General features: G+C 51.8%; 9 protein-coding genes across 9 annotated transcripts; 5 read left to right on the top strand and 4 right to left on the bottom strand.

Moving 5' to 3' along the window:
• Positions 1–368: 368 nt before the first annotated feature.
• QC764_0021470 (uncharacterized protein) lies at positions 369–4,760 on the bottom strand. The gene is made up of 9 exons (XM_062940065.1): positions 4,104–4,760; positions 3,940–4,027; positions 2,625–3,883; positions 2,396–2,547; positions 2,209–2,331; positions 2,061–2,140; positions 1,795–1,956; positions 1,305–1,702; positions 369–1,229 (listed from the first exon to the last, which is right to left on the bottom strand). Exons 1-9 carry the CDS (start codon positions 4,554–4,556, stop codon positions 468–470), a joined length of 3,477 nt encoding a protein of 1,158 aa, XP_062806128.1. The 5' UTR covers positions 4,557–4,760; the 3' UTR covers positions 369–467.
• An 837-nt stretch (positions 4,761–5,597) lies between these two features.
• Positions 5,598–8,130, top strand: QC764_0021480 (uncharacterized protein; the record flags this gene model as incomplete). Its single annotated transcript, XM_062940066.1, has 5 exons — positions 5,598–5,946; positions 6,014–6,044; positions 6,136–6,696; positions 6,783–7,525; positions 7,739–8,130. The coding sequence occupies 5 exons, from the start codon at positions 5,598–5,600 to the stop codon at positions 8,128–8,130; spliced, it is 2,076 nt and encodes a 691-aa protein (XP_062806129.1).
• Positions 8,131–8,722: 592 nt separating this feature from the next.
• Positions 8,723–9,697, bottom strand: QC764_117995 (uncharacterized protein; the record flags this gene model as incomplete). The annotated part of the gene is made up of 1 exon (XM_062943069.1): positions 8,723–9,697. The coding sequence occupies one exon, from the start codon at positions 9,695–9,697 to the stop codon at positions 8,723–8,725; it is 975 nt and encodes a 324-aa protein (XP_062806130.1).
• Positions 9,698–11,056: 1,359 nt separating this feature from the next.
• On the top strand, positions 11,057–11,800 carry QC764_118000 (uncharacterized protein; the record flags this gene model as incomplete). The annotated part of the gene is made up of 1 exon (XM_062943070.1): positions 11,057–11,800. The coding sequence occupies one exon, from the start codon at positions 11,057–11,059 to the stop codon at positions 11,798–11,800; it is 744 nt and encodes a 247-aa protein (XP_062806131.1).
• Positions 11,801–14,380: 2,580 nt separating this feature from the next.
• QC764_118010 (uncharacterized protein) lies at positions 14,381–17,743 on the top strand (the record flags this gene model as incomplete). Its single annotated transcript, XM_062943071.1, has 1 exon — positions 14,381–17,743. The coding sequence occupies one exon, from the start codon at positions 14,381–14,383 to the stop codon at positions 17,741–17,743; it is 3,363 nt and encodes a 1,120-aa protein (XP_062806132.1).
• Positions 17,744–17,765: 22 nt separating this feature from the next.
• QC764_118020 (uncharacterized protein) lies at positions 17,766–19,887 on the bottom strand. Its single transcript, XM_062943072.1, has 2 exons — positions 18,588–19,887; positions 17,766–18,513 (listed from the first exon to the last, which is right to left on the bottom strand). Exons 1-2 carry the CDS (start codon positions 19,255–19,257, stop codon positions 18,122–18,124), a joined length of 1,062 nt encoding a protein of 353 aa, XP_062806133.1. The 5' UTR covers positions 19,258–19,887; the 3' UTR covers positions 17,766–18,121.
• Positions 19,888–20,466: 579 nt separating this feature from the next.
• On the top strand, positions 20,467–22,709 carry QC764_118030 (uncharacterized protein; the record flags this gene model as incomplete). Its single annotated transcript, XM_062943073.1, has 3 exons — positions 20,467–21,126; positions 21,176–22,288; positions 22,545–22,709. The coding sequence occupies 3 exons, from the start codon at positions 20,467–20,469 to the stop codon at positions 22,707–22,709; spliced, it is 1,938 nt and encodes a 645-aa protein (XP_062806134.1).
• Positions 22,710–23,354: 645 nt separating this feature from the next.
• QC764_118040 (uncharacterized protein) lies at positions 23,355–25,546 on the top strand (the record flags this gene model as incomplete). Its single annotated transcript, XM_062943074.1, has 4 exons — positions 23,355–23,847; positions 23,916–24,229; positions 24,279–24,442; positions 24,497–25,546. The coding sequence occupies 4 exons, from the start codon at positions 23,355–23,357 to the stop codon at positions 24,996–24,998; spliced, it is 1,473 nt and encodes a 490-aa protein (XP_062806135.1). The 3' UTR covers positions 24,999–25,546.
• Positions 25,023–27,346, bottom strand: QC764_118045 (uncharacterized protein; the record flags this gene model as incomplete). Its single annotated transcript, XM_062943075.1, has 11 exons — positions 25,023–25,138; positions 25,227–25,475; positions 25,533–25,640; positions 25,693–25,909; positions 25,966–26,365; positions 26,425–26,545; positions 26,594–26,691; positions 26,751–26,833; positions 26,891–26,970; positions 27,032–27,087; positions 27,147–27,346. The coding sequence occupies 11 exons, from the start codon at positions 27,344–27,346 to the stop codon at positions 25,023–25,025; spliced, it is 1,728 nt and encodes a 575-aa protein (XP_062806136.1).
• Positions 27,347–27,502: the final 156 nt, after the last annotated feature.

The raw sequence follows: 27,502 nt of genomic DNA on the forward strand, positions 1-27,502 counted from the left end.
GGGTGGTGGAGTGGATGCATTCGAGGATGAGGAGGAGGATCTCGGGGAAGAGGTGGGAGAGAGTGTGGCGGCTGAGAATTCTTTGACGTTGAATGTGGAACCCTGCAGGCGAAAGAACTCTCCAGCGATGCGAATAAACAAAGATGCGACCGACAAAACGATGAAATGTGGAAGGTACAGCTGGAAGAAAAGGCGCAAAATGCAAAGTTTGGGACAAGCTGTGATCAGCTTCAGCTTAATTTTCTGGCTGGCGCTTTTGAGTTTCTTGACATAACGTCTTTCTTTCCACAACACCACTGTGCGATAGCTGGGCGAAGCCACTGCAACACCACTGCAACACCACCACCTCGTGACGCTATACGACCACCAGGCCCCGAACAACAGAAAGATGGAGTTTGCAACAGTTCCAACGGTTTTCAAAAAGTAGTGCAGGTCCGTATTTTTCTCTTTGGTACCTCCACAAGCCCTCAATCTTCAAACTTGTACTTCCAATCTGGAATGCTATCTTCAATCTCCTTGAGCTCCTTTAGAACTTCATCTCGATATACAGTATCTGGATGCTCGTCGTAGTACTCACGGATCGCCCGAATATGGTCTTGGGCCCATATCCGCGCAAATTCTGACACCTGGGAAAAGTAGTGCGGGTAGAACTCGTTCCAATGAGCCGTCAGCCCCTGCGCTTCCAACACATTCCGTTCAATCAGGCCGAGCTGCTGATAGATGGCCGACACGGCACCGTCTAGCTGTGTCACAACTTGATCATCCCGCACATACTGGAAGACGCCACGAGTTTCGCGCAGCGGATTGAGGAAGCGATTAACCGCCGTCTCGTCGCCGTCTTGAGCGTTGTCCAAATACTCTTCAAGTATTTCCTCAGACATCGGACGGACATATCCCTCGATTCGCCCCTTTTGTGCATTGACGGCTGCGTGGAGGAAGGTGAATGGCGCCGGGTTGCGGTTGGATCCTATTGCCTCGTAGAGACGCTCAACAGGCCGCCTTATATCCGAAGAGTTGGGTGTAACGGGAGGCAAGCCGGCCGGAAGCCCGTTCGCGTTATTCCAGACGTTCTGCCAGAACTCGGCTCTTATGCCAGGCGTCCTGGTTTGCGGTCCTTCGGGAGTGAGTTGCCCAATAGGTCGACCGTTTCTGCCCATATATCCGGCGCGTCTTGGATTCCAGTGTTGACCGTGGTTGGCAACTGCTGCAAAACGGGCTACTGCAACAAGCTGTTGTATTTGGCGTTGTTAGCAAGTGGACTGATTATGACACAATCACAGACAATCCAAATCTGAACCCCTCACCGGCAGTGGGTGTTCCACTTGGAGGTTAGGGGGCAACGTCAGGTCACCACCCTCCTCAATGGGTCGAGATTCGACCCTTGCATTATCGCAGTTTTGTGAGTGTACATCGTAATAGCGATCCAAGAATCCCTGCTGAGCAAGCCTCCATAGTGCCCTTCCAGTGACGTAGGCAAGGGACCACTGGGTGATCTCTGCTCCGTTGGTTGTCCACCAACTGAACTTTCTCGGTGCGGTTCGCTTTTCAAGAACCACAATGCCTCGCCTTTGTGTGATGAGGTCAAACTCCCCATCATTGTCAATGCAGGCAGCAGGGTCCAGGTCGCAGGTTGTCTTATCACAAACCAACGGTGGTGGTAGTCGCTTGCTGACTTGACAGCACATGGACTTTTTTCTACCCCCTGAGTGGTTTCCCTATTGTGAGTATCGAGCCATAATTTCCCCTTTCCTTTTTGTACGTGGCCTGTTGTTAAGGAAAGGCGTGTGGACTTACAGCTACAAAGGTTCCACGAGCTGCCGCCCGCATGGGAATCCACCTGTACCTCCGCCAAGTCCTTACCATCCTCTTGCATTTTGCAGTTGCTATCTACACACTCCGGGGCACTACCCCTCCACGTACACGAATGCAAAGGTGTGTCATTTGGGCAGCAGTATTCTTGTTGAAGATGCCGTAGTACTGGTCAGTAAACCAAAGACACCTGTCATAGTGGTGATGATATGATGGGCTTGCTGAACAGGCAAGGTAATGAATGTACTCACTGGGTTCACCACTCATAGGACAAGCCCCCTTTTTGGTAGCCAGTTCTTTAAAGCCAGTACCACAGTCACCCCCACCGAAGCTTTAATGTTGAAGCGATGGTCAGACCATGACATTGGAAACGGAAGCTCACAAATGAGATCTACATACCACGTGGTCCAGTAGCACCCATCGATCACTGTTTTCCAATCACCGGCCTCACAGCAAAACACCTTGTTGCCCCTGGCGCAGACGTAGGGGTCGGACTCTCGATCCTTTTCGGGCCCGCCGCCCCTGAGATTCTGGTCAGACAGGTCGACAGTCAACAAGACGACTGAAAGTACACGTAGGCACTTACCATCTCGAATTCAACACCCTCGCCTCGCCGGCATGACACTGACCGTTACAGTCACCCCATATCCCTCCATCATTCCCACTGCCACGCCACACACACTTCTGAGGTGCCGTGTCCTCGGGGCAGCAAATCGGCTTGCCTTCATCTTCCTTACCCTGGAGATCGGTAACGGCGATTAGTATAGTAGCTTACAGACCAAGGCCAGTTTGAACAATGGAATTGCAGAACCTACACAGCCATCTCTATCCCAACCAACCAAACTCTCACCCTTCAAACATCTTAGGTCTCGGGCCGGCTTGCAGTCATATTCCTTGATGACCCTGCACCCCTGCCCGTTCTCGCCTTGCAGGCTGTGGGCAACGTTTTTGGAGGTCTGCGCCAGCGCCACAACGCCGTTCAAGGAGGTGTCCACGTGAGAGACCTGATACCCTACCAGCCCACTCATGGCAGAAAACTTGTCGTCGTCCGTATCAACAGCCCAGATCATGCTGCCACCGAAACCAATCCGGTTGGCCCATTCCTTCTTCAGCTTAAAGGTCTCGGCGTCATCATACGAGATCCACTGGTCCCTGTCAAAAGTAAAATACTTGACGGCCGCCTTGCGGTCGAACACGGGCTTGATGTTGGGAACCTGCTTGAGGATGGCCTGGATCTCGTAGTACATGAGGATCCCGGCCTCCTTGGAGCACGGGCCTTGTTTCGCGCCGCCGCTGAATGGGCAGCCCGGGGTTGAGCACCTGGGGTTTTCGAGCTGGAAGGATCGCCCATAGAAGCCATAGCCGAGGACTACCTGGTCAGGCCGGACGCCTACACGCCAGAGAAGCTGGGCGGCGAGATTGATCTCGGTGAGATTGGTGTGGGCCTGGGCGATGGCGCCGATGGGGTTGTTCCGGTCCCAGGTGCCGTGAAGGTCGTAGCTCATCATGTTGGCCCAGTCGGCGTACTGGAGTAGGCCGGGGAGGTCGAACCATCGAAGGTACCAGAACGAGGAAGGGATGGTGAAGGTGATGCCCAGCCGGCGCGGGGAGGCATCAAAGGTTGACCGCAGGGTCTTCAGCAGCAGCACAAAGTTTGGGGTGTCTTCGGGCTTGCCACCTCTGTCAGGGGCTCCCGGATATTCCCAGTCGATGTCTAAGCCGTCGAATCCGTATTTGTTGAGAAACTTGACGACGCCGTCGGCAAACTTTTGGCGGTTCGATTCCGTGCTAGCGATTTCACCAAAGAGTGGTTGGGTGACCGTGTCATTGTCTGAGAATGTCCAGCCTCCGACTGCCACATATACCTTGAGGCTTGGATTGAATTTCTTTGCGTCGACTGTCAACTGCCACAGATCTTCGCTAGTTTCGTCGTCCATGGTGGTAAGTGCATAGCTCCGCGGTTCGATGAAAGCAAAGGCGTAGAAGAGGTGTGTGAGCTCCGTCAGAGGGAGATCGCTGGGGGATTTCTGGTTGCATTTCGATCGGTAACTCCAAGACTCATAGTATCCGATTACTGGCACATCGTCAGTCTCCAGTCATTCTATTACTGGTATCCTAACAAATTCTTACAGATATCCATGGATGCATTCTTGGGAGAGCCGCCCGGTGGTTGCGGTTCCAGAACACAATTTGACTGACACCCAGGCCGACAAAACTCCTAATTAAGTCGGATACTCTATTATCAGCATCCGTCCTCACAGAAGACGAGAAAGGAGAGGCATTAGTCCCTGTACCTCTGTCGTCCCACAGAACCCATGCTCGCTGCAACAAGCATTCAGAGGGCAAGTGGTTCCGGGTATCTTTGCGTACTGCCCGCATGGGGCTTTCGCATCACAATTCGAAAGACATCCTGTGCCGCAATAAGCAGGGGCGTAACCGCAGTTTCCCGATGGACCGCAACACGCTCCGTTGGAGCACGGCCGACGAGGACCACATGTATAGGGGTCATCAACGAGGACTCGTGCAAAGCCGGCGGGAGGCTGTCCAAATGCTTCCAAGTTGTTGGAACTAGCGGTCGAGCGTGACGCTGTGGTGTCGTTGCCGGTAACGGGCAAACGTTGTCGAGCTGTCAGTTCGGAATGACTTGACCGGTCCTTTGGGGCGTAGCTCCAGAACTGAACGCTGACAATAGCCAGGAAGAGGAATAAAGCAAGCCATATGTGTTGCTGTGCGTTCAATGAGCGCATGATAGAGTCGATTACGAGCGTGTCTGCGCCTGATAAGTGTTCAGTCTACTGACGGGAGACAAGCTGTCTAGAGGGTGTAGAAACTGATCAATAGAAAAAGGTAGAATATAGAAAACCACGAACACAGGGAAGATTCATGTGAGTGGCTCAGATGTCTGGGTGTCATGGGGCCTTACCAGACTCTCAGTTTGTATCTGGCTACTCTGAGCTACGGTCTATCACTTACGAGTAACCGGCAAATGGCTGTTCTAACGGCAGTTATATGATCAGATCGCTTAAGGACATGGAGGGTCTCATCAAATACACAGTGTCTTGGATTATCATCAAATTGCCATCCATGCTCGCCTAACCATGGATCGATTGCTCTGTAATGTTCATAGCCATGACAGGGTAAAGATGATTGGTCAGCTCGTATTTTACTTATCTCTGGTTTAGGTCATTCTCCATATGATCACTATACACTCGCATTTGTCGCTTTCGTGGTCAACGAAAAGTATCAGCTAATATGGCATGAAATTTTAGGTATGTCTTACACGGATAATTCAGGGTCAAAAGGGGTTCGGTGAAGTGAACATCATCTCTCTTTGCATTCTGGACAGTGTGTGTCACGGGGCGCGCCAAAGGCTGCATGCGCAGCGGATGAAAGCTCGAGGAGCATTGGGCAAGGGATGAATTAAGGGGATATGCGCGGTTCCCCTCTTTCTTACATGATCTAACACATGCACGGCAATGGTGGCATCCCGTCATGTACCACAACCCACAACTATGCCGTATCTATTTTACATTCCTTTTTTCACCGGTCGGTTACCGGTAGAATTCCGCTAGAGGTATCAGAGTCCGAAGGCACTACCTCGTGTTCGACTCCCCGACATCCTTGTGATCGTCCAGACCGACAGATGAATTCTTCAAAGCTCGTTCAAGTATAGCAAATGCACCCTGCGAGAAGACGCTTTTTCAGACCATATAGAACATCAGCCCTTCAAGAGCTATCAGTTTTACTAGCTACTTATTTGAGCTTGAAGGTTCCAACGACGGAATAACATGGTCATTTCACGATCAGGATCGACTGCGAATACACTCAGCTGGTTCGTTGGTCTCCTGTCGACCTTTACCATTGCAATCGCTCAGCAATTCAGCGATGGGCTCCTCGGCTACCATGTCTACCCAGGGCTGAGTGACCAGTGTGCCGAAGCTTTGAACACAACCATCACAAATTGCGCAAGCTTTCTGGCCACGGTTGCTGTCGACATACCCCGTCTTGACTCGAGGTCTCTTGAGATTCTGTGTACCGCGACATGCAGGTCCTCCCTGTCTTCCGTCCGAGGGACAATCGCCTCGCGCTGTCGAGGCAATACCGATGTCCTCGAGATAGAGTCAATCGTTTATCCTGGTGCGGATCTCTGCTTTAGGGGCAAAACCTCGAAAAAGAGCTTCACTAAGACAGGATTCTCAAACAGCCACGTTCGTGATTGACAGGTTTCTCTATGCGTATGATATTTCTTGCGCAAAAGACAGGTGAGAATTACTGTCGATCTTATTGTGTAATCCGGATGATGATATCCTGCTGACCTCGTGACAGAATCACCGGCAGGTTCTGCGATCAGATCTATATGGACGCCCTCTCAAACGGCACGGCGTCTAATGGCTGCTCCGACTGCGCTTTGGGTGTTGTGAGTAGACAATTGAACTCGCCTTTTGGGTATCACCCCGATTTTGCGAACGACTTTCGTTCCAAAACGTCGGAGTGCGGTGCCACGGGTTATACCTTTACCTCGCCAGCACCATATGCCATCAGCACGAAGCCCAACACGAGCCCGACAGAAATCCCAACATGCGTGTCGCCATACACCGTCCAAGCAGGAGATACGTGCGACTCGATTGCGGTGACCAGGGGTGTCTCGACTCATAGCGTTGTCAAGGCCGGCGGTACGGATCCCGACTGCACTACCTTGCAGGTCGGCGTGAAGCTGTGCTTGCCAGAGCCGTGTAAACTCTATCGTGTTCAGTATGACGATACATGCGAGCGTATTCTGGCGTCTGTCACTGGTTTGCAAGCGCATGATCTTCTAACTTGGAACCCCAACATCAACCCACTCTGCACCAACCTGGGATCGATGGCGAAAAAGCTCATTTGCATCAGGCAAGTTCGGGTTCACCCCCCTGATCAGGATGTACAAGTTGATTGCTTTATGGACCGAGTGGCTGACAGTTGGTTTGCTGCTACAGTCCCCCTGGCAGGACTTTAGACGAAGTTACCAGGATAACGACCCTGCCTCTAACCACTACGCAACCTCCTGAAACAGCCGTCCCTCGCCCAACAAACGCCAAAGCCGAGTCACACACCCGGTGTGGCAGCTGGTATGAAATTCAAGAAGGGGACTACTGCCAAGCCATCTCCATCCGCCAGGCCATCCCCCTCCAAGACTTCTTCTTTCTCAACCCATCCATCAGCAATCCCGACTGCCTCAACCTCTGGCTCGAGACTTCCTACTGTGTCAAGCCAGTGGGCGACATCAACATGTACAGCGACTACCCTTATTCCACATCCCCGGTCTACACGCTCACTTCGTCCAACTACGTCACAACCACCGCTTCTCTGGTTGACAGGGTGCCGCCCATCCCCACTCCCATCATCTCGCTGCCTCTAGCACCTGGCTCGCGGACAGCAGCCGACGGCTGCCTTGGGTTTGTCAACCATCGGGTCGTCGTTCCACAGATGGATCAGTCCCTGCAGACGGATGTGCCCCCCTTGACCAACATGATCAACAGTTGTGACTACGTCCTAGGGGCGTATGAGGTCCACCTCGACGAGTTTCTGTCCTGGAATCCCAGTCTGGTGGCAGTGAGTCCTTGCTACCTGCAGGCTGGGTACAGGTATTGTGCTGCGCACCGAAACGCTACAGGCGAGTGCCTATTTTATGACCAGCTTACACCAAACCGACAGAACAATTTGCTAACATTTACGTCTCGTTTGTAGCCGAACCGCCAAGGGCCAACCGCACTTGTATGGAGGTGGCAAGTTCTCATCCCGGAACCATTCCGTCCTGTTCTTGCTATACCGTCTTGAGAGGCTGGGATGCCAAAGGTTAGTTACAGTAGCAGTTTTTTGCTCGCCTTTCCCCGTCATAAGAAAAATATGATTGGTAATCCAAGAGAAACTCACTATTCTCCCACTATAACAGTCTACCCTTGCGAAGACATCGCCCTGGACCACAACATCACAGTGAGCGACCTCATGACCTGGAACCCCTGGATAGGACCAAGCTCGTCCGTCTGTGACACGGGCATATACGCCAATCTTCCCGAGTCTAGCGAGCGTCCGATCTGCGTGGGGACAGGGACAAGAAGCAACACCAGCTCTGTGACGTCAGCACAAAGGACGACGACGACAACGGCTAGAAGCACTACTCCTAGCCTCACAACCTCCGATAGTCCAGGCGCTCCTACGCAGACGGGAATCGTGGCGGGTTGCCGGAAGTACTACATCGCGCAGGCAGGAGATGGTTGTTGGGCCATCGCCAGCAGCAACAACATCAATCTCGATGACTTTTATGGGTGGAATCCAGCAGGTTAGTACTCACAAGCTTGCACTGGAAACAACAGTGGAAACAGGACCCGTTAACGTTTAAATTCGGTAAATGTGCATTTTAGTCGGCACAGACTGCCTAAACCTCTGGCCAAACTACGCGTACTGCGTTCAGGGCCCAGCCTCCATGACTTCCCCCACTCAAGTACCCACAACGACCACGGCTGGCGGGGTGCCGCCGCCGGGACCAACGCAGGACGGGGCTAATCCGGCGTGTAAGAGGTGGCACACGGTCGTTTCTGGGGATGACTGCGCTGCTATCCAGCAGAGATATGGCGTGCCGGATTTTGCAACGTTTCTTCGCTGGAATCCTAGCATTGGGTCTAACTGTGAGAATCTATGGTTGGGGTACAGTGTCTGTGTCGGGGTTTGAAAAGAGGGTTAGGATGCATGTAAAGATGTGATTCAGCCTGCCTTGGCCTGAAAGGTATGCTCAGATATGATTCCCTCTAAAGGGTATTAGAGCACCTACGCAGTGTAGTGGATCTCAATTCGGAAAATAACAGGAGTTATCTACATCCACCACCGCATAACACATAGACCACTTTCCCCAGAAACTGCCCAACCCCCCCGAACAACATCAAGATGCCCACACCCTCCCACACTCTGGCTTCGTCCAATATATATACCAATTGTCGGGATTGTCCATCTCCACCCAACTCGCCGGCCCAACCATGCCCACACTGATTCTCATCCAATCGTCCAAATCCCACTCTTCTCTCTCCTCTGCGCTAGCATCCTCCGGAGGCATCATGCGACTGTCCACCCACCCTCTCACAACGTTCACATACGCTCCATAATCACCCCCCTTACCTGAATCCATCCCCAAGCAACTCAACAGCGCCTGTTCATCAGCCTCCAAAAAGACCTCATACCTCGACCCTTTCGTACCCAACCCGCCGTCTTTTGCCACCACCACCCCTGGGTCTTCTCCCTCTACGAAGGTTTTGAACTTCCCCCTCAGTTGATCTCGATCCGCACCGTCGAGGGTCGTGGGGTCGGAAACAAACCGCCAATCCATCTTGTCAAGCACCTCCGGGTCATCGCCAACCTCGTCCTTGCAATTCGCAACGATGATCCGCTGCAGCATCTCCCACGGGGCGTCTAGCTCGGGCTTGTAGCAGGTTCGGTAAACCACCCATCCCCATTTGGACCCCTCAGGACCGAGGAGCCACTTGATCTGTTGGGCGGGGGAGGCGTCCTCCCACTCCTCTCCGGAGATGGCCTGCTGCCGCTCCTCCTGTCCTTCTCCTGGGGAAGAAGGCATTGCGGTGCTTACAGGTGATGTTTTTGTGGTGAAATGCCGACTCGGAGGGAAGAAGGCAGGATTTGTTGCTCCTGCTGCTGGCGATGGTGCACGTCCTGCGAGGAAGACTGCCACTTCGGCTGGGAAGACCTGGGGGTGATTGATAAGGAGAGGACGATTGCCGGGGTGGTGATGTGATGAGACACCAAAACGAGAACGAGACCCGTGTGGAGCGCTGGGAGGGACGAAACGTCGAGCGAGTGCTGTCTGGATGGTAGCGCGAGTCCGAGAGTGACAGTGGCTGCGCATCTTTTGCTAATGCCAATCGAGAGTTTGCAATGACAACGGGGAGTCGTTCGCGTTCTTTTTTAAAAGGGGAGAAGGGGGTTTATGTGTCTCGGATAAATCCAGGAGGGGTGAGCTTTCCCGGCATTTATAGAATTTATCATGAGGTCACTATCTCTTTCTCTCCTCAGGTTAACACCCAAAGCGGAGGAGCACAAAGGTGGACAATTCAATTCAGTGACTTCATTAAAGGTAAACTTCTAAACACTTGATTCGCTCAAACCCCATGAACCTCACGATTACAAAGTATCCATTTCAACTTTGATCGATACACAACATCTTCATGGCCCTCTTCCCCCATCCAAAAATTCCAACAGCCCAGTATTTGGCTTACCGGGCATTCAGCGCTATATTACAGGGCTTACCTCACAAAAACAGCGGCGCGCAGCTCGCTAGTTGTACTTTTTGCCAGCCAACGAACCACCACTTAAACCACTACCATGGTCACATTTCTTTATTTACATCACAACGCCGATAATCAACAATTGTTTTATGCTCTTTTCCTCACCATCACGCACGCGTATGATGAGATTCACAATGATGCAACTCAAAACCTACGCTACCTGGCAGAACGATGAGAGCCGGTCAAATATCTTAAAACATAAGCTAATACCAAGTTTGTCGACGTTAAATAAAAGAAAACATTTAAAAGCCCGTATTCTTTTGGTCTACCTAGGACGCGGCTGCATAACTACGTTGAACGGTCAATTCCTAGCATCTCCTCAAAATCCCAACTGAACCAAAGTACCATCTCAAATAGAACAGTAACAAACATTGAAGACCTATTCGAGCTTAAATAGCATCAAAAGATAGACGATTCAAGAAACTCAATAATCCTAACAACATTCCTCGCCCCTTCTTCTCGACTTCAACTTCTCCAACATCCCATTGGCTCCCGTTCCCATTACCAAACCCGCCCCCAAGCCGTCAGTTCATCATCCTCAACTCTTGGCATCTCATTCCGAGTCTAGAATGCGAGAGCGCGGCCCACTACGCCGATCTGGTAAGGCGCACTCTCCCAACCCCTGTTGTCTCCTCGTAAAGATAGGGATAATACGCCCAAATCCCCTGCTAAATTAACGGGTTCCAGGCAGTTGGTTCGACGTTGTTAATTTCCCATATTTTTGATACATAAAACGAACGACCTGCACCGCCCTGTTCTTGCATTGCCACTACCACTCCTCGCATCATCATCTGTCATTCCTTCTTGTCGATCTTTTTGGTGTATTTCATTCTTTTATTTCCCACCCACAAACATTCCCCCAAATTCAACTACAGTTGCCCAACGCATATTATCAAAAACAACAAAAGACCAAAATCAAAATGTTCACCAAAAGCCTCCTCATCTCCGCCCTCGCCGGCGTCGCCCTCAGCACCCCGGCCCCGGCCATCACTCCTGCGCCCATCTACCAGCGCCAACAACAATCCGACTCCTCCCTCACCCTCGAATGCCAAGCCCAGTATGAATCCATGATAGCCCGCGCCCCCAACCCCTCCAACGACTCCCCCGTCATCCAATGGCTCAACTCCGAGGACATCCTCCGCATCGTCGACTCCGAGGACGTCAACAGCCTGTGCTCCGCCATGTACGGCGACGGTGGCCTCAAGCCCCCCGCCTCCGTCGCGTCCGCCTGGTCCAGCTACATGTCCGAGGCAAACGACTACGCGAGCTCCATGGCCGAGCCGGCTTCTAGCTTGAAATCCAAGTGTCCCGCCACGATTGGTGCGGCCATCGCGCTGCTGGCTATTACCGACGAAAATTCGTGCAAGACGGCGTACGCGGCGTACTCGAATGTCCTTGATGGGACTACGGAGGGTGGCTCCAGCCCGACGACGACGACGGGTCCGGCGAGGACCACGACGTTGAGCCCTGTGCCGACGGTGACGACTGGCCCGAACCCCGAGGATGAGGATGAGGGGGGAAATGAGAATGAGAATGTGGAGGAGGGAGGAAATGCCCAGACGACTAGCACCTCTACGGCCGGCGGTGCTAGGGAGACGGGATTCGTTGTGGCTGCCGCTGCGGCGATGGCGGTGGCGGTGGCTGGTGGGATGGCTGCTCTCTAGAGAATGTTAGTGTTTGTAAGATAAACGAGACGATGGTGGAATAATAGAGTCATACCTAATATCAGAGAATTACACAACACTCTCCCTCCTCCGCCGCAGGGGCTTCTGAGTCAACCTCAACTGGAGGACCCAACGCTGTAGTCGTCCGATAATACCTAGCCCATGATGGGCTTATCACCTCCATGCCGCCTTGCAATCCCCATGTAAGGTTTCTGTCGGTTAAGTTGTATCACTGAGCCCGGTTCATCAACGCACAACTTGAAGGGGAATACGTATGATGCCGGGCGAGACATGAATGCAGCGACCAAGTCCCGGTCTAGCATCCTCAGGTGAGTGACGTCGGTCCACCAAGGCGCGGGATTCATCTTGACATCTTGGCTCCACAAAGAGCTTAGGCCAACCTGGGCTGGTTTATTTGGGTCTGCAGGATTTCTCGGTTTGCCTTTCCGTAGTTAATATCAATCAACACTTTTATACCAACATATAATTCACTTGTACTATTCGCCTAGGTGGGCGAACGCAAATAGGACCCGCCCGGGTCGAGTTCGAGTGAGCAAGCAGGAAATTCAAGCGCGAGTGAACAGCTAGAAGGTTTGAGCGAGAGTGAACAAGGTACCAGGGAATTTAACTGGTACTAGGAAATTTGTAATATAAAATCTTCTGGAGAGTCAATCCTTCCTCATCTTTTTCGCACACTATCACTCCCGCTTCTAGAGATTCTTTTCACCTCAGTCAACCATCAACTCAACCACTCTGTGAAACCGTCAAAATCCACAGCCATTCCCTCAACATGACTGCGATGTCTTCTTCGAACAATTTTGCAAGCGAATCCGCCCAGAAGACCATTGAAGTCATCTTCAAGAGTGGCGTTGCCAGCTCTGGCAGCTTTAACGCTGCTTCAAGTCGCACACCTCGTGCCCTTTCTGACATCATTTTCAACCCTAAAACTAGGGGAAAGTCTGCCAATGAGAAGAAGTACGTGATTATTTAGAGCCCTAATCTACTTACACAATATGTGTCATCAATGCTGACTGGTTGAAATAAAGTGCTGGCGAAAGTAGAGCCTAAACGCGAATTTAGTGGCGTAGGGCCTTTTTGAGAAAGAAGCAAGACATTTCGACTGGGATCCAATGGGATAATTGGTCGGCAAAAGCGAGAGGATAATGGCTTTGGCGAAGAGATATCAATGACAGTAGGTCATTGCTTGATGGGTGATACCTTGTGAAAATCAAGCCGTGCGTAGAAGAATACCTATTAAAATGGTATAAAACTACGCGAGTGATAAAACTGTATGTAGTAAATCCAAGAGAAAGCAAATGAACGTAAGATTGAACCGAGCCTGATTATCTACATTCCATTCTCATACTTCTCATATGCTCAAAACCAATCTCGTTGACTTCCACTCCGTCGCAGTACACATAGTCATTACCCCAAGCTTCACAACCCCCACTAGTCAATGCACCTTGGGGTTCCACCCGAGCTGGTGCAAATCGCAGTATCACAGTCAGTGATTTTTCCATACACCTCTGACCCTAATGTTACCGTTGGCACAGTACCCCCTATCATGAAAGGTAAAGCTGTCCACATCGCCGGTCGAGATTCTGCCCGGGGGATTAGACACTCAGTTTTAGTCTGCTTTGAAGCTGGATAGTGCGAAGTACTGGCCTCATCAGTCATTGGTGTGCTACCCTCGCCTCAAATGTCGAGGCGAAGCAATTTTGAGGCATTAGGGCCGCAATGATTGCTCCGTAAAGGATAGTACCCCAATCGCATCGGACAAGACGTTGAGGCTCAAAGCTCTTGCCATATCCATTTGACTGGGCATTTCTGTCAGTCCCTGCCTACCTTAGGTTAAGCTTCCCTCGAAAGAGAAGGCAGACATTGTTGGCCTTTAATCCTCTGGTTACTGACTCGCTCTGTGTACGATGCTGCCAGTGCCAACTGGTTGGTCATCGGACCATTGGAAACACTGCCAGCTTCCAGCTGGGAATCATGCAGTTGCACAACAGTGCGCTGCTCTCCGCATATGAGACCGGAGGAAGGGTCCGTGGTAGGCTTTTGTCATTTATCCCAGTGTCAGTTCGCACCCCAATGAGTTTAACACTTGTGATAGCTCCGTTGGAGTAAATGCTAATTATTGATATTATAGATCGCAGATCATTGAGTTTCTTGGCGGGATGTTCATGATAAAAAGGCCCATTTGCAGACCTCCCTGTTCAGCGACCTTGTTATCCACCCGAAACACACCCCCTGACATCTTCACCTTAGCACATTTGCTTCCTTTCACAATCATAAATGCGGCGAGACGGCTAATGACAGCTTCTTCAAGGCATTTCCTCCATTGGCTATCTATCTGCACAAGCAGACAAATCTCTCCAGCTTGCGCATGTGGGGGTGAGGCCTACTGCAGAATGCTTGGAGGCCCAATAGGAAGGTAGTCGGGCGTTTGTATCTTCCAATATGTGTTTTTCACCAACACTGCGATCACTTCCTCCATTCTAACTCTCCACTCATCTCCTCTGCTCCAGAGCCCTTCGCCGGTTTCAAACACCTCTTTCACTTAGGAGACTGGAGCTCAACATGGCAACTCTCGATACCCTCAAAAAGGCCCTCGTGAAGAAGGCAGCGGTGACCACCACGGCAAAGCAGTCATTGTCCGACGAGCAATACAGTGCCGGTTTTGACTTTTTCTTGAAGGATCCGGCATGGAAGACTTATCAGGACTTCATCATACCTCAGCTATCGCAGCTTTTGAGTCCGCTCTTCCAATCCCGCCTTCGCATATCTGTGCTGGAAATTGGACCTGGCCCAAAGAGCGTGCTTGGACACTTGCCCGACGACCAAAGACAAAAGATCACAAAATACGATGCTTTTGAGCCGAATAAGCTGTTTGCTTCTAGATTGGAAGAATGGCTTCGATTCAAACCCTTCCCAAATCTGGAACACGCCGCCAGCGTCGACCGTTCTGCTTTCACTTCGCGTGTCGATGTGTACAAGACTCCCGGTTCCCAGGAGCAAAGATTCGATGTCATCCTCTTCTGCCACAGCATGTACGGCATGAAGCGGAAACATGAGTTCATCAACAAAGCCGTGAACATGCTTCCTGACCGGCCGGGAGGTGGGATGGTTGTGGTGTTTCATCGTGACAGCCTTCAAATCGAAAATATGGCCGCTGATCGAACCTTGACCTTCCCCACAGGTGTGGTAAGCGTGCCAGACACCGACGATGATCTCGACTCTTTTGCACAATTCATCGCTGCGTCAGCTTCACATGATGATTCCCTTCGAGCTTCCTGGCGAGAAGTTTGTCGTGGGCTGGGACTTCGCGACACTGTACACTCAGGAAGGATATCTTTCAGCACACCTGAAATCATGACCGTCTTCACTCGAGATCTGGGCTATAGCGGGTACTTGACGCTAGTGCAGGAGATGAGGGCAGTGAAGAACAGACAGGCTGGCCGACGCCATCCCAGGGGAATTAAACAGCCTAAGAATATCGAATCTATTCAACAATGCGTGAATTGGGCACTCAAGAAGAGGACGGGTTTGACTGTTTTGGGTGGCGGTCATAGCGGTCATTGTCTCTGGTATGGCATCACGGCGATTGATATGGGGATCCTGAAGAATGTGTATGTGGTCACAGCTGGGAATACCATGTCAAGTTCCCTGATCGTCGCTGAGTCGGGTTGCAGCACTGGAGATATCATCCGGAGATGTGTTGCAGACGGTCTCACGGTACCTCTTGGGGCGCGACCCAGCGTGGGGGCAGGGCTTTGGCTACAAGGCGGTATCGGCCATCTGTCTCGGCTCTATGGACTGGCGTGTGATGCAATTGTCGGTGCGGTAGTGGTCAGTGTCGATTCCGGGAAGGTTCTCAGCGTTGGTCATGTTCCCGATCAGCATCGACCTACCCATGCAGTGCAGGTGGATGGCAAAGATTTGCTATGGGCTATCAAAGGTGCTGGGACCAACTTTGGCATTGTCGCCAGTGTCACTTTCAAGGCCTGTCCAGCTCCAACATATACTGTGCGGAGCTGGGTCCTTTCATTCAACGACTTGGTTTCAGCCAGGGCCAAGCTGAGGGAGTTTGACAACCTCTTTGCCAGAACCCTGCCTAGGAGCTGCTCAGCGGACGCCTATCTTTTTTGGAATCAAGACCGGTTGCATCTTGGCGTAACAATGTTCGAGACCTCCACTGCCACTAGTTGCGTCCCATTGATCGCTTTGACGAGGGCTTACACGATTTTCGGACCGGAGAGAGGCATTCAGACTGTGGACAGCATGGGTGTGTTCGATACTGAGATGTACATGTCGGAGATGCACGGTGGTCATGGGGGTGGCAAGACGTCCTCTTTCAAGCGATGTTTGTTCTTGAAGAATATTGGAGAGGATACTATCACCACCATCTTGTTGAAGGCCATTGAAAGCCGGCCTACGCCACTATGCTATCTTCATCTCCTCCAAGGTGGTGGTGCCATCAACGACGTGCCAGCAGACGCCACCGCGTTTGGGTGCAGAGATTGGGATTTTGCATGTGTGATCACTGGTGTTTGGCCTCGTGATCAAGATGGGAGTAAGCAGGCTACAGCTGCTGTGTGCTGGGTGTATGAAATTGCTGAGAGATTGCTGCCTCTCAGTACTGGCGCCTATAGTACCGATCTTGGGCCAGACCCCCGTGATGCAGCTCTGGCAGCCAAAGCCTTTGGGCCAAACCTTCAGCGACTTGCTCGTCTCAAACAGCGATGGGACCCCAACAACGTATTAGCCTATTCCTACCCACTCCCGGCACCGCCTAAAGATCCAAAACTCATCGTCCTCGTCACCGGTGAAAGCGGCGCTGGTAAGGACTTTTGTGCTGGAGTCTGGGTCTCTCTCTTCACCAAGAACAGCATCACGTCGAGTGTCTCAAGCATAAGCGAAGCGACTAAACGCGCATATGCCACAGCCAGTGGTGCTGACTTGAACCGCCTCCTTGAAGATCGTGACTACAAGGAGCAGCACCGAACGGCATTGACGACGTTCTTCCAAAACCAAGTTAACGAACGGCCTCAACTCCCACGGGAACATTTCCTTGAGGTGGTGCATGGTGCAGATTCCGATGTATTGTTCATCACGGGCATGAGAGACAAGACGCCTGTAGTGGCATTCTCCCACTTGGTGCCTGGTAGCAAGCTTTTGGAGGTCAGAATCGAGGCCAGTGAGAAGATTCGACGGGTTCGCCGGGGATTGGAGACGAGCGGTGACACTGATGAGAGAGTTGAGAAGCACACGCCCAGCATCACGATCTCTAACAATGCAGAAGGGAAGTCTGCTGCGATAGCCGCTTTTAGTAGGCACTTGCTGCCCCTCATGCTTCCATCCCTCCAACGTCTGAGAGACATAGTCCGCCAGATCACTGACTTTCCAAAGACTGACATCAACTTTCGTCATATCCTTGGAGTCTCCCAGACCCGTGGTGGATTATCGCTCTGCACATCTCTTCTACAGACACATTTCACTGGTGGTTGGTCGCAAATCTCGTCGATTGTATGTGTTGAGACTGGTGGTTTCATCTTTGCTTCTGCACTGGCGTTGAAAGTGGACGTCCCGCTCGCTCTGGTGCGTGAGAGGGGCAAGCTGCCACCGCCAGTTGTTTCCATGGCCAAGGACGTATCGCATATCTCAGGTATAGCTGGAAATAAGGAGCCTAATGAGGTCATGATTGAAATGGAGGTCGGTGTCATCCCCAAGGGCGGAAAGGTGGTAGTGGTGGACGATGTGCTCGCTACTGGAAAGACACTTTGTGCGGTACTCAAATTATTGATCAAAGCTGGGGTGGAGATGAAGAATATTTCTGTGATGGTTGTGGCCGAGCTTCCGTTTCACAAGGGCAGAGAGTTGTTGTACAATGAAGGTTTTGGCAGCGTCAGCATTCAGAGTCTACTGGTTTTTGGGGGTGCTTAGAGCACAAATAGAAGCATAGCACGCGGGTAAAACGATTCATGCTAGGTACTAAACTTGCACATCTTCAGACTATTTAATCGCAAGCCAGAGTCATTCCATCATAAGAGCAAATGCAAATCCACAAAATCAAATCCGCCCAATCCCCCCGCGTCCATTCTTCGTATGTCCAAAAGGTCCGCTACCGCCCCTACTATCCTTCCCCTCATCCCAGTGAGTGGGAATGCCGTCGTCATCTCCAAGCCAGTCATCACCCCCATCGTCATCACCTCCATTCCCAGGCCAACCAGGGAAGCCACCATTGTCCCCATCATCATCACCGCCATCATCATCCCCACCAGGATTCCCATCATCACCACCGTCAGATCCAGAGTCGGATAGTCAACTGTTCCCTGCGGTCAAGCAGACACCACCATCGACGTCCCATGCATCAACACCTCCACTCTTGGCAGTCAAAGTCGCAGCGAAGACGTTGATCTCCTGGGTGGTCTCCTTGACCGGCTCGTAATGCAGGAGGTAAAACAAAACGATAACATCAGGACTGCCCTTGACAATGATGGAGGCAAGAGAAGACCCCGGGATGGGGTTGTTGGCCAGCACAACCGGCTGCGGCTGGGTCACGGCGCCAGATGCATCGACTTTGAGCCGGAAGATCTGGTTTTGGAGGTCGGTCGTGTAGAAAGCCCAGAAGTTGGATTTGTCATCGACGGCGGTAATGGCTGAGTGAGCGGAGAGGGTGATGGTTTTATCGTTGATGGAGTAGGTTGCGTAGTCTGTGAGCAGGATGTTAGAAGAAATAGGGTATGTACAGAAGCTAACAGAGTCGGGGGTAAAAGTGGGGACTGACCGTTGGGTCCTTGATCTTGGGAGGAACCAAGTTCGAGTTTGTCATACTGGAAGAAGACGACCGGGTCGTCTGTGTCGGTGGGGTTGTTGTAGCGGATGACTTCGATTCCTGGCTGAGGGGGCACGGCAGTGAGGGCTGTGCCGACGAGAGGGGGGTCATCCAGGGGCGGGTTGCCAGTCTGCCATTTGTAGGTAGGGCTGTGGTTGACTAGGACGATGTTGCCTGTGTCCGATGTGTCCTGGTAGTACAAGCAGACGAAGTCGTAGCCTCCGTGGCTGACAAGGCGGACAGCGGCGAGCTTGGAGTAAGGGGCGCACTGCCATCTCTGGTCGTAAAGCTCGCCTTCAGCCCATTTGGTTCCGTTGAAGTATATGTCGCGGAGGTAGTTTTGCTTGTCGACGAAGAAGACGAGGCGTTTGGCGTTGTAGTAAATGGATTTGGAGTTGATGGCAGCGAGGGGAGTGAAGCGCTTGGCGGGAGCGCTGCCGGACTCTTTGGTGAGGCCTATGCCTGTTTGGTCGCCAGTGACTTCGTAGGTTGCGGGATTGCCAGCGAGCTTTCCCTTGATTTCAACAAGCTCGCCGTTGTAGGTTTGGGCGTAAGTGAAGATCTCGCCTGCATCGTTGACGCAGGCTGCGAGAGCAGTGTTTGGGAGGAAGTTGAAGGACATCTTGATGATTGGGGATTGGATGGTATGGAAAGATTCTTGACTTGTGATTGATGCTGTTATTTCAGCTGACAGTTCTTGCTGGATTGTGAGTCTTTGTATACTTTTTGACCCACGGCGAGGAGCTCACTGCCCTCAGTACCTAGTATGGCTGTGTGCTTCATCGATTTCTACGTCTGTCATCCTTTTAGTGTCCCCGTTCTTCAGTGAAGATATCAAAACAATGGGTACATGCAAGAGGAGACTTCCCATTGGGCTTTGGGCAACCTGCAGATTCCCCTCAACACATCCCGCAATTTTCCTTCCGTCAAATAGCATCGCCTCACTACATCTGAGCAGTCTTCGGGCCTCTCGCTCAAGCCTTGGCATTCAGTCACAAGGTCGCAGTATTGCCCTCTGAGATAGGATCAGCCCTCAGAAATGAAGCTGAAAACGTCGCCAAATTCCTTCAGATTCACCGAACCCAGCTGAAAATCCCTAAAAGGGAAAGATTCTCGCTTGTAAAGGTTGTGAATAAATGCATGCACTAGGAAACAGGGACAAGATCACCACCCGGCAGACATGGCATTGGAGTTGACAATTTTGTCTCAGCTGGCCACAATTGCGAGCATCATGAAATGATGCCGTTTTTCATGACCGTCATGTTCTTGGAAGTAACACCGCATATTTGACGAGCCGGAATAAATGTCCTGAAGCACGGGATTGGTGGCTTGTTTCTCGGCCCGTGTCTACATCCCTTTTGACCCCTCATCATGGTGCATAACCGACGGGCTGGACAGCGGCTGTCCCGTTGTCAGAACTTTGTGTCCAGTAGGTGGTCAGAACTTTGTGTAGGAGTGGATTGTGGCGCTGCTGAAAGAAGGATGCATGACAACTAGGTCGAGTTCACCGATGGATTCTCGTTGAAGCTTAGTCTCTACATGTTGGTGTGTAGAGTGGTTGTGAATACGGTAATGAATGATGGAGACAATCACTGAGGGCGTCTGCTGGCAAGGAGACCTACTTCTGACGCGTAAGCAGTGAGAACATTTCAGGGGCATAGATATGATACTTACTACCTTGGGAGAAAGAAATACTCGCAGTAGAGACTTGGGGCTTTTGCTATAAGAGGCTGAGTTTTGACGCTCTTCCCTCTCCTACAGACTGCAATAGATAAACACATTCGCTGAACATCAAGACTTCTAAATCTGGTTTCTCCACTCATCGATTGCCATGTCTCCTGTCTACCCTGTGACGGGCATCAAAGCCGGCGTTACTGGTACCACAGTCCCCCTCCGTCTAGAGGTGGACACCTGGTATCCCGGCCAAACACCCGAACACCTCATCCAGAACAACCTCTTCATCTGGGCCCTCCGCTTCCTCCAAGAGCGTGACCCCGATCACAAGCTCTCCTTCTTCCAGATCGCCGGCATACATGGCATGCCATACCAACCATGGGATGAAGACACAGACGCCATCACTGCCAACGAGGGCTACTGCACCCACGACAGTCTCCTCTTTCCCTCCTGGCACCGCCCTTACATGCTTCTCTACGAGCAAGTCTTGTACGAAATCATGGTCAAGCAAGTAATTCCCCAGCTCCCAGAAGATAAGCAACAGGAATGGACGGACGCTGCTGCCACTTGGCGTCTCCCCTATTGGGATTGGGCCCAGAAGAAGACGCGAGAGGGGCAGGATGAGACCCTGTACGATGTCCCACTCATCACCAAGCAGCCTAGAATCAGTGTCATCGATCTTAAGGACGGGGTGACTGTGTTTTACATTGATAATCCAATGTATAAGTTCACGATGCCTGATGAGGAAAGGATGGGTTGTTTCGGGATTGGCGACATCCAGGACACTGACGCCAACAACAACATCACGACCATTCCGGTATGACTTTTGTCCCAGTCAAAGATTTCATCACACTAACAACCGCTAGTTCTCCAAGGCTCAAGCAACCTCTCGCTGGGCCACTTACGAGCCCGAATCCGACACCGTCTCCACCCAATGGACCGAGGGCACCGTCCGCAACTCTCTCATCACTTCCACACTCAACGAACATCCTTGGTACGGTAAAGGCATTGACAACGTTCCCCTCGCTGAGATGGTCTACCGCCTCTACGTCCACGACTACATTGCCTCCTACACCCAGTTCGCGACCACCAAATTCCGCACCTCCCCCGACTATGACCCCGGCTCACCAGCCGCCTACCTCAACCTGGAGTATATCCACAATAACATCCACAACTGGACCGGCGGCTTTGACAAATACGTCGGCCACATGGCCGAGCCCGCCGTCGCGGCCTATGACCCCATCTTCTGGATGCACCACGCCAACGTCGATCGCCAATTTGCCCTCTGGCAAGGCATCTCCCTCTTGGATCCCACCAAAAACTGGTTCGAGTCACGCAACGAGCAGCTGCAAGACGACGGGAACTGGTACATCAGAACCGGTGACCTCGACACCCCCTCCACTCCCCTCGCTCCTTTCCACAAGGATGCCGAAGGCAACTACTACACCTCGGACGACGTGAGAGACATCCACAAACTAGGCTACACCTACCCTGAACTCCAACCCTGGCTAGACAAGTACAAAGACACTCACGGCAACTTCGACGCGAGCCTCTATGTGGCCGACATCAAAGCCATGATCAAAGCCATCTACTCCCCAGGCGAAATCGGCGCCCCGACCGAGATCTCCTCCATCCCTCGCTCCTTAACCAGCCCCCTCGGCCAACCCGACTTCAACAAAGACATAATCGTCAACGTCACCTACAACCGCTTCGCCCTCAACGGGATCCCCTACACAATCTACTTCTTCCTCGGCGCCCCCTTTCCCCTCCCTCCTACTCCGACCCCCTTCACACCCACCCCCAACACGTCGGCTTCATTTACACCTTCTCCAACCCCATCCACCGCAACCGCGCCGCCCCCGGCTGCGGCAACTGCCGCCGCAAAGCCCTCACCGACACCAAATCCCGCGCTCAAGTCCCCATCACCGGCGCGCTCATCGCCCGACACCCGGCCATCCACAACGGCAACTTGCCTCACGGTATTCATGAGCTGCCCAGCTTGGAGTCCGACACTGTGGGGGAGTACCTAGAAAAACACCTGCATTGGAGCATCCGATCTGTAAGTTTTATCGTCCTTTGTTTACTCTGTTTCTTTGTTGGGGTTAGTCTCGTTTGTTTAGCGCACCCGTTGGCCCCTTTATTGCCCCTATCTAGCCCCTGAGCAGGGGTTGTCGGGTGGACCCACTTTGCCCGCAAAGCGTCTGTGGTCAACATGCTGATGAAAATGGATGATAGCACACTGGAAGCGATATCGATATCCCAGAGGAAGCTCCTTTTGTCGAGATCTCTGTGTATCACCGCAATGCCAAGTTTGATGATGTGGGCAACGCAGCGCGGTATGAGCGTGTCGAGCGGGCTACTCGGAGCAAGCCAGGGGGGTATCGCTCTGTGACTGCTTGATTTCTCTTTGTGCTTTTCTTCTTTCTTTGGCTTCCTAGGTGCTTCCTGATGTGTGGGAGATGATAGGGGTCCAAGATTGCCAGCTGGACACAGATGATGGAAGCTGGTGCAGCCCAACTGCGCGCACGGCTCAGACGGCTGCGGGATCATCACCGAAATGACTTCTTAGCAATGCTGCCTCGCACTTCCAATCATGCAATGTGACCATCCTTCTGCCACCTCTTTGCTTTTCCAACCCACTACCATCATGTTCCTTGTCGCTCTCACCTTCCCCTCCAGCTCTCCGCATTTCCGTTTCCTGCCAGAGTTTCCATTGCACGCACCTCCCCGTTCTAGCTCCCATCTGGAAAAGATCCCAGGATGCAACACAAACACATCATATGATGGCTTCATCCTTCCCCTTCTTCGAGAATCTGCATCCCATATCCGGTTTCTGACGGCCTCAAACTGCACTTCTCCCCATCCCAAACCGAAATCCTTCACGAGAAGGCCAAGAATCCCATTTGATGATCCCTTGCCTGCCCGAGAATTGGTACAACCAGCGATTACAAAAGAATCCATCATTGGTTCCTCCACCAAGCTGTGCAGCCCGATAATGTGCAGATCCATATTGATATTTGCATCACTCCCACCAGTAATCAAGAGATGCTGGACACCACCTCCCCAGGCTTTGCTGCACTCATCCCACGTTCTGTTGTCGCAACCCCAACTGTGAACCTTGATCAGAAAGCGGGGTCAATAGCGGCAATTGGGGTAACAGAGCCTCACCAGGCTGGGGGCATCGAGGTACTAATAGATGGCGATGACTCTCTTTCGACACGTATTTTGAAGAGAAAGACGACGCAACCAGACAGGCAGAGACGAAGGCCGCCTTGGCTTATGAAGATGGCTGCTATCACTGCATCAGCTCCCGGTCGCATAGACTACTATGCACAGAGCTTGTGCCCCAGTACCACCACTTCAGTGACTTTCAAGAGAGGGACAGGGGAAACTCTACCTGGGTTCCCCTCTCAGTACAAGGGTGAGAGGGTGTGGACAGGATCCAAGTGGTTAGACCCCAACCTTGAGAAGAGTTACATCGTGCAGATCGACAAAGACGACTTGCTTGAGGTGGAGAATGCTCTCCGCCATTTTCAAGGTAATGGAGCCATGAACCTCCCGGCCCCTTGACCTGTGTTGATGAAGCTGACAGAAAGTGGTCATCAGGTCTGAACGTGCCGCCTGGTCTTTTAAGTCGCGACACTTTCCCTCTCCCCAAGGGGCTGAGCAACAGGCTTCGGAAGGTATCTCAAGACTGCTACAATGGTCGTGGGTTTGCCATTGTTCGTGGTATCTCTCCTGATCGTTTCACCGACGAGGAGAATGTGCTTGTCTTTGGCGGCATATCCTCGTACATCGCACCCACTCGCGGATTCCAAGATGTTCACCGTGAGCTTGTCACTTGCCATGTCCTGAGTGAGGATATGAGACCTGGCTCGAAGGAGCAGAATTTGAGACCTGCATTTACCAATGGCCGACTGGTGAGCCTCTGCTCCGGAACGTGAGAAGCAATTGGCTAACCCGATGAAGGCGTTCCATACCGACGTCGGCGATATTCTCGCTCTCCATACGCTGGGCGTATCCGATACAGGTGGTGAAACGATGATTGCCAGTGCTTGCCAAATCTACAACGAGATGGCAGAAAGTCGACATGATCTGATTCAAGAGCTTGCCCAAAACTGGGCTTTCTTCCAGTAAGTTGTGCTCTGAATACTTCAGTTTGTTGCAATTTGCTGATATGAGAATAGCTCCCAGGACTACTACACCGACGGGACTCCTCTCCTGACGAACGCCCCGGGGGACAAGTTGGTGTTCCAGTTCTCAAGGCTGCCCATCACAGGCTTTCGAAGCCAGGGTGCGAACCCCACTCTCCCTCCGCCCAGTGAGAAGCGTCTTGAGGCCATGGCCAAGGTGGAAGAACTGGCGTGGAAGCATGCTTTCCCGTTGCCTCGGGAACCTGGAGATATGGCGTACATCAACAACTTGTGTCTGATGCATGCTCGCAGCGCCTTTGACGTGGACAAAGAGGGCAACCCACTGCCCTCAAAGCGTCATCTCGTCAAGCTAATGCTGCAGGATCCAGAGTTGGCGTGGGAACTTCCTCAACATCTCGGCTGGTATCTGGAGCGTGTCTATGGCCCGAACCAAGAAGACGGGGGCAGGACTGAAAAATGGCAGCTCAGTGTGAAGGACGAATCATTGCCCGATGGTCGGATCTGGGCTGGCTCTGGAGCCCTCTCCAATGGCTAAGAGCATTCCCAAACTTTTCCCCTCTTAGTTGGTTGGTGCTATTGCCTCGTTGTCACTCCTTTCAGGATTCTTGTCCAGATGTTTGATGTTCATGGCTGCAGCCAGAATGATTACCATTGCCGCCAGTGAACAAGGCACAACTTCCATATTAGGTATTAGCAGGACTTCCTTTGGTCTCTTAGGTATGGAGATCATAGGGTGGCAGCAAACTCAAGAGACAGTACTCACAGAATGCGGTATGCATCCCATTTTCAAAAGCCACCAGAACTGCCGTGCGTGCACCTGTGTTGAGTCTCCTGACACTTTTCAAATCTCTCATGGCATCAAGAATAATTCTCTCCGTGGTCTTGGAATCACCCAGGCTGGAGCGAATGCCAATCTTTGCGACCGACCGAGTTATCGTAGACATAAGCGCCATGCCCAAGTCCGCTCCAAAAGTCTCGATGAGGTAGTACAATGCTAGTGTTTGAGGCCACCCTAAGATAGATATGTTAGCGCGTGAGGTTGTATGTCTGTGGACACGATAGGCAATACATTTCTTTTCCGTGCTCGACAAAGTGGCATAGAGCAGACAGCTCTGCCACAAGCCAGTACTGATACCAAAAACAACAAGCAATGGCGCATGTTGCGCTAGTTCGGGTTCTTTGACTCGTCAGCATTGGCATTTGTCCAAGAAAACAAGACATCACCTTACTAATTAATCGCATAGCAAACAGAGAGCAGCATGCTCCCAATGCCATGGCGTTTGCAAGCATTATACGCTGCACTGGGAGGATATCGTTCTTAATTAGATACCCGCCAGAAATGGCACCGATGGGAAACCCAAGAAACACACAGGTCAAGGCCCAATCCTCAAGCGATGGGCCATCGAAGGCGCGTACTTGGATGTAAGGTGGTATGATGAAAACAATCTAAGTCTCGTTAGCAGCTAGCCAGACTGGATAAGGTACGAAGCGAGTAATCACACCGAATTCAAAATGGAAATAACTCCAAACACTTGAAACAGGACACTCAGATACTTCTTCGTGAAAATTGGTGTCATGTCAATAACGGGGAAAGAGGCGATCTTGAGCTCGTAGACCACGAATATCACCATAAACAACGGACCGAGAATGAGGAGGGCCACTTCTAGAGGATCTGTCCAGCGGAGAATATTGTCGCCGAGCGTGAAGGCAACGAGAGGTGTGGTTACCGCCAAAATGAGCAACAGCCAACCTCCTCCATCTGCGTGGGATGGCAGCTGAGAGGGATCGCCGTGCTTGAGCAAAGTGGACTGTGAGTACCGTGCGTGACAGGCAATCTTTTTAAATGACCAATGAAGCACGACCACTCCAGTGAGGGCGAATAAGACCTCTAGGAGAAAGGCGCTGGTGGCCTGGTTAGCACGTGCCATACGACAAAAGGTTGCCTGAAAGTCGAGACACACGAATGCCAACCAAATGACCTGTACATCCAAGCACCCAGAGGCCCTGCTGCCATGCTAGTTCCCATTTCGATGCATGTAACAAAACTTTCCCAGATTGCGAGCTGTTTGACGCCAACAATTTCTACCCTTCGTCAGCACTTTCACTGTGTTCAGGTGTTGAATGACAAACCATTGATGACGATCATGGAGAGCAGAGTGATCCCTGATGAGCCAAAGCCCACGACAAATCTGGAGCCCAGGAGTTGCCAAAATGATGTGCTAATGGTGCTGTATGCCATGTCAGCGGCAGCTGAATCATATGCCTCAGTAGGTAGGTAGGCACATACCAAAGGGTAAGCCCGAACGCGAATGATCCATACGCAATGAACATCATCCGTTTGATCCCATGATATGCGAGAAGGTAAGAGTACTGTGATGACATCAGCTTCGTGGACCTGAAAATCTAATGCTAGGTTCAAATGAGTACCACTGGCACAAAGATGGCTGAACATATCGACGCCGTAAGCATAACCCAGGATGCATCCTTGAAATGTTGAAGGTCAGAAGCTAGATTCAGTTTTTTTCGTCAGTAAGAGTCGTTCAGGGCTTGTTGTACGAAGACGCTCACCGAGACGGGAGTAGCTCGTGGCTAGAAACGCAATATCAAAAGCTTTCACAAAGATGCTTGACCGTGTTAAGGATGTTCGGTTGTGGTAAAGTCTGAAGATGCAAGGAGGACACACCCAGCCAGTAACGCGGGGCCCATCAACCACAAAAGACCGTTTTCAGAGGCGGTCGATGCCTCATCACGAGGACTTGATAAGGGGAGAAGCGGGTCCTCTTCATTCAGGTTGCTCGAGTTTGTTTCGTCGATCTGAGCATGGTCGGCAACTGCTGAGAGGAAAGTGCCCTCCGGCCTTGCATTGTGGTGGGTGGCAGCCATGACGCAGGATGGAGGGAGGACACACAATGGAGTGCTTACGGAAGCAGGGTGGAAGGAGGACAGTGGGATGCGTGATTTACATCGAACGAAAAGAATAATAACCCTCACAGATTCAAGCCTCAAAGCCCATCGAACCTTTTCACGTTCTGCCCAGCT

The sequence above is a fragment of the Podospora pseudoanserina genome, chromosome 1 (assembly GCF_035222485.1).
Source record: "Podospora pseudoanserina strain CBS 124.78 chromosome 1, whole genome shotgun sequence".
Classification (NCBI taxonomy): Eukaryota; Fungi; Ascomycota; class Sordariomycetes; order Sordariales; family Podosporaceae; genus Podospora; species Podospora pseudoanserina.

Bases quoted from the DNA above. Each gene is read 5' to 3' on its own strand.
- QC764_0021470 (XM_062940065.1), bottom strand. From the start codon at position 4,556: ATGCGCTCATTGAACGCACAGCAACACATATGGCTTGCTTTATTCCTC. The intron at 4,028-4,103 runs GTACAGGGACTA...CGACTTAATTAG, and splicing joins GGTTCTGTGGGACGACAGAG to GAGTTTTGTCGGCCTGGGTG. The intron at 1,703-1,794 runs GTAAGTCCACAC...GAAACCACTCAG, and splicing joins CTCGTGGAACCTTTGTAGCT to GGGGTAGAAAAAAGTCCATG.
- QC764_118020 (XM_062943072.1), bottom strand. From the start codon at position 19,257: ATGTCCTTCAACTTCCTCCCAAACACTGCTCTCGCAGCCTGCGTCAAC. The intron at 18,514-18,587 runs GTCAGTCCCCAC...TCCTGCTCACAG, and splicing joins CCAAGATCAAGGACCCAACG to ACTACGCAACCTACTCCATC.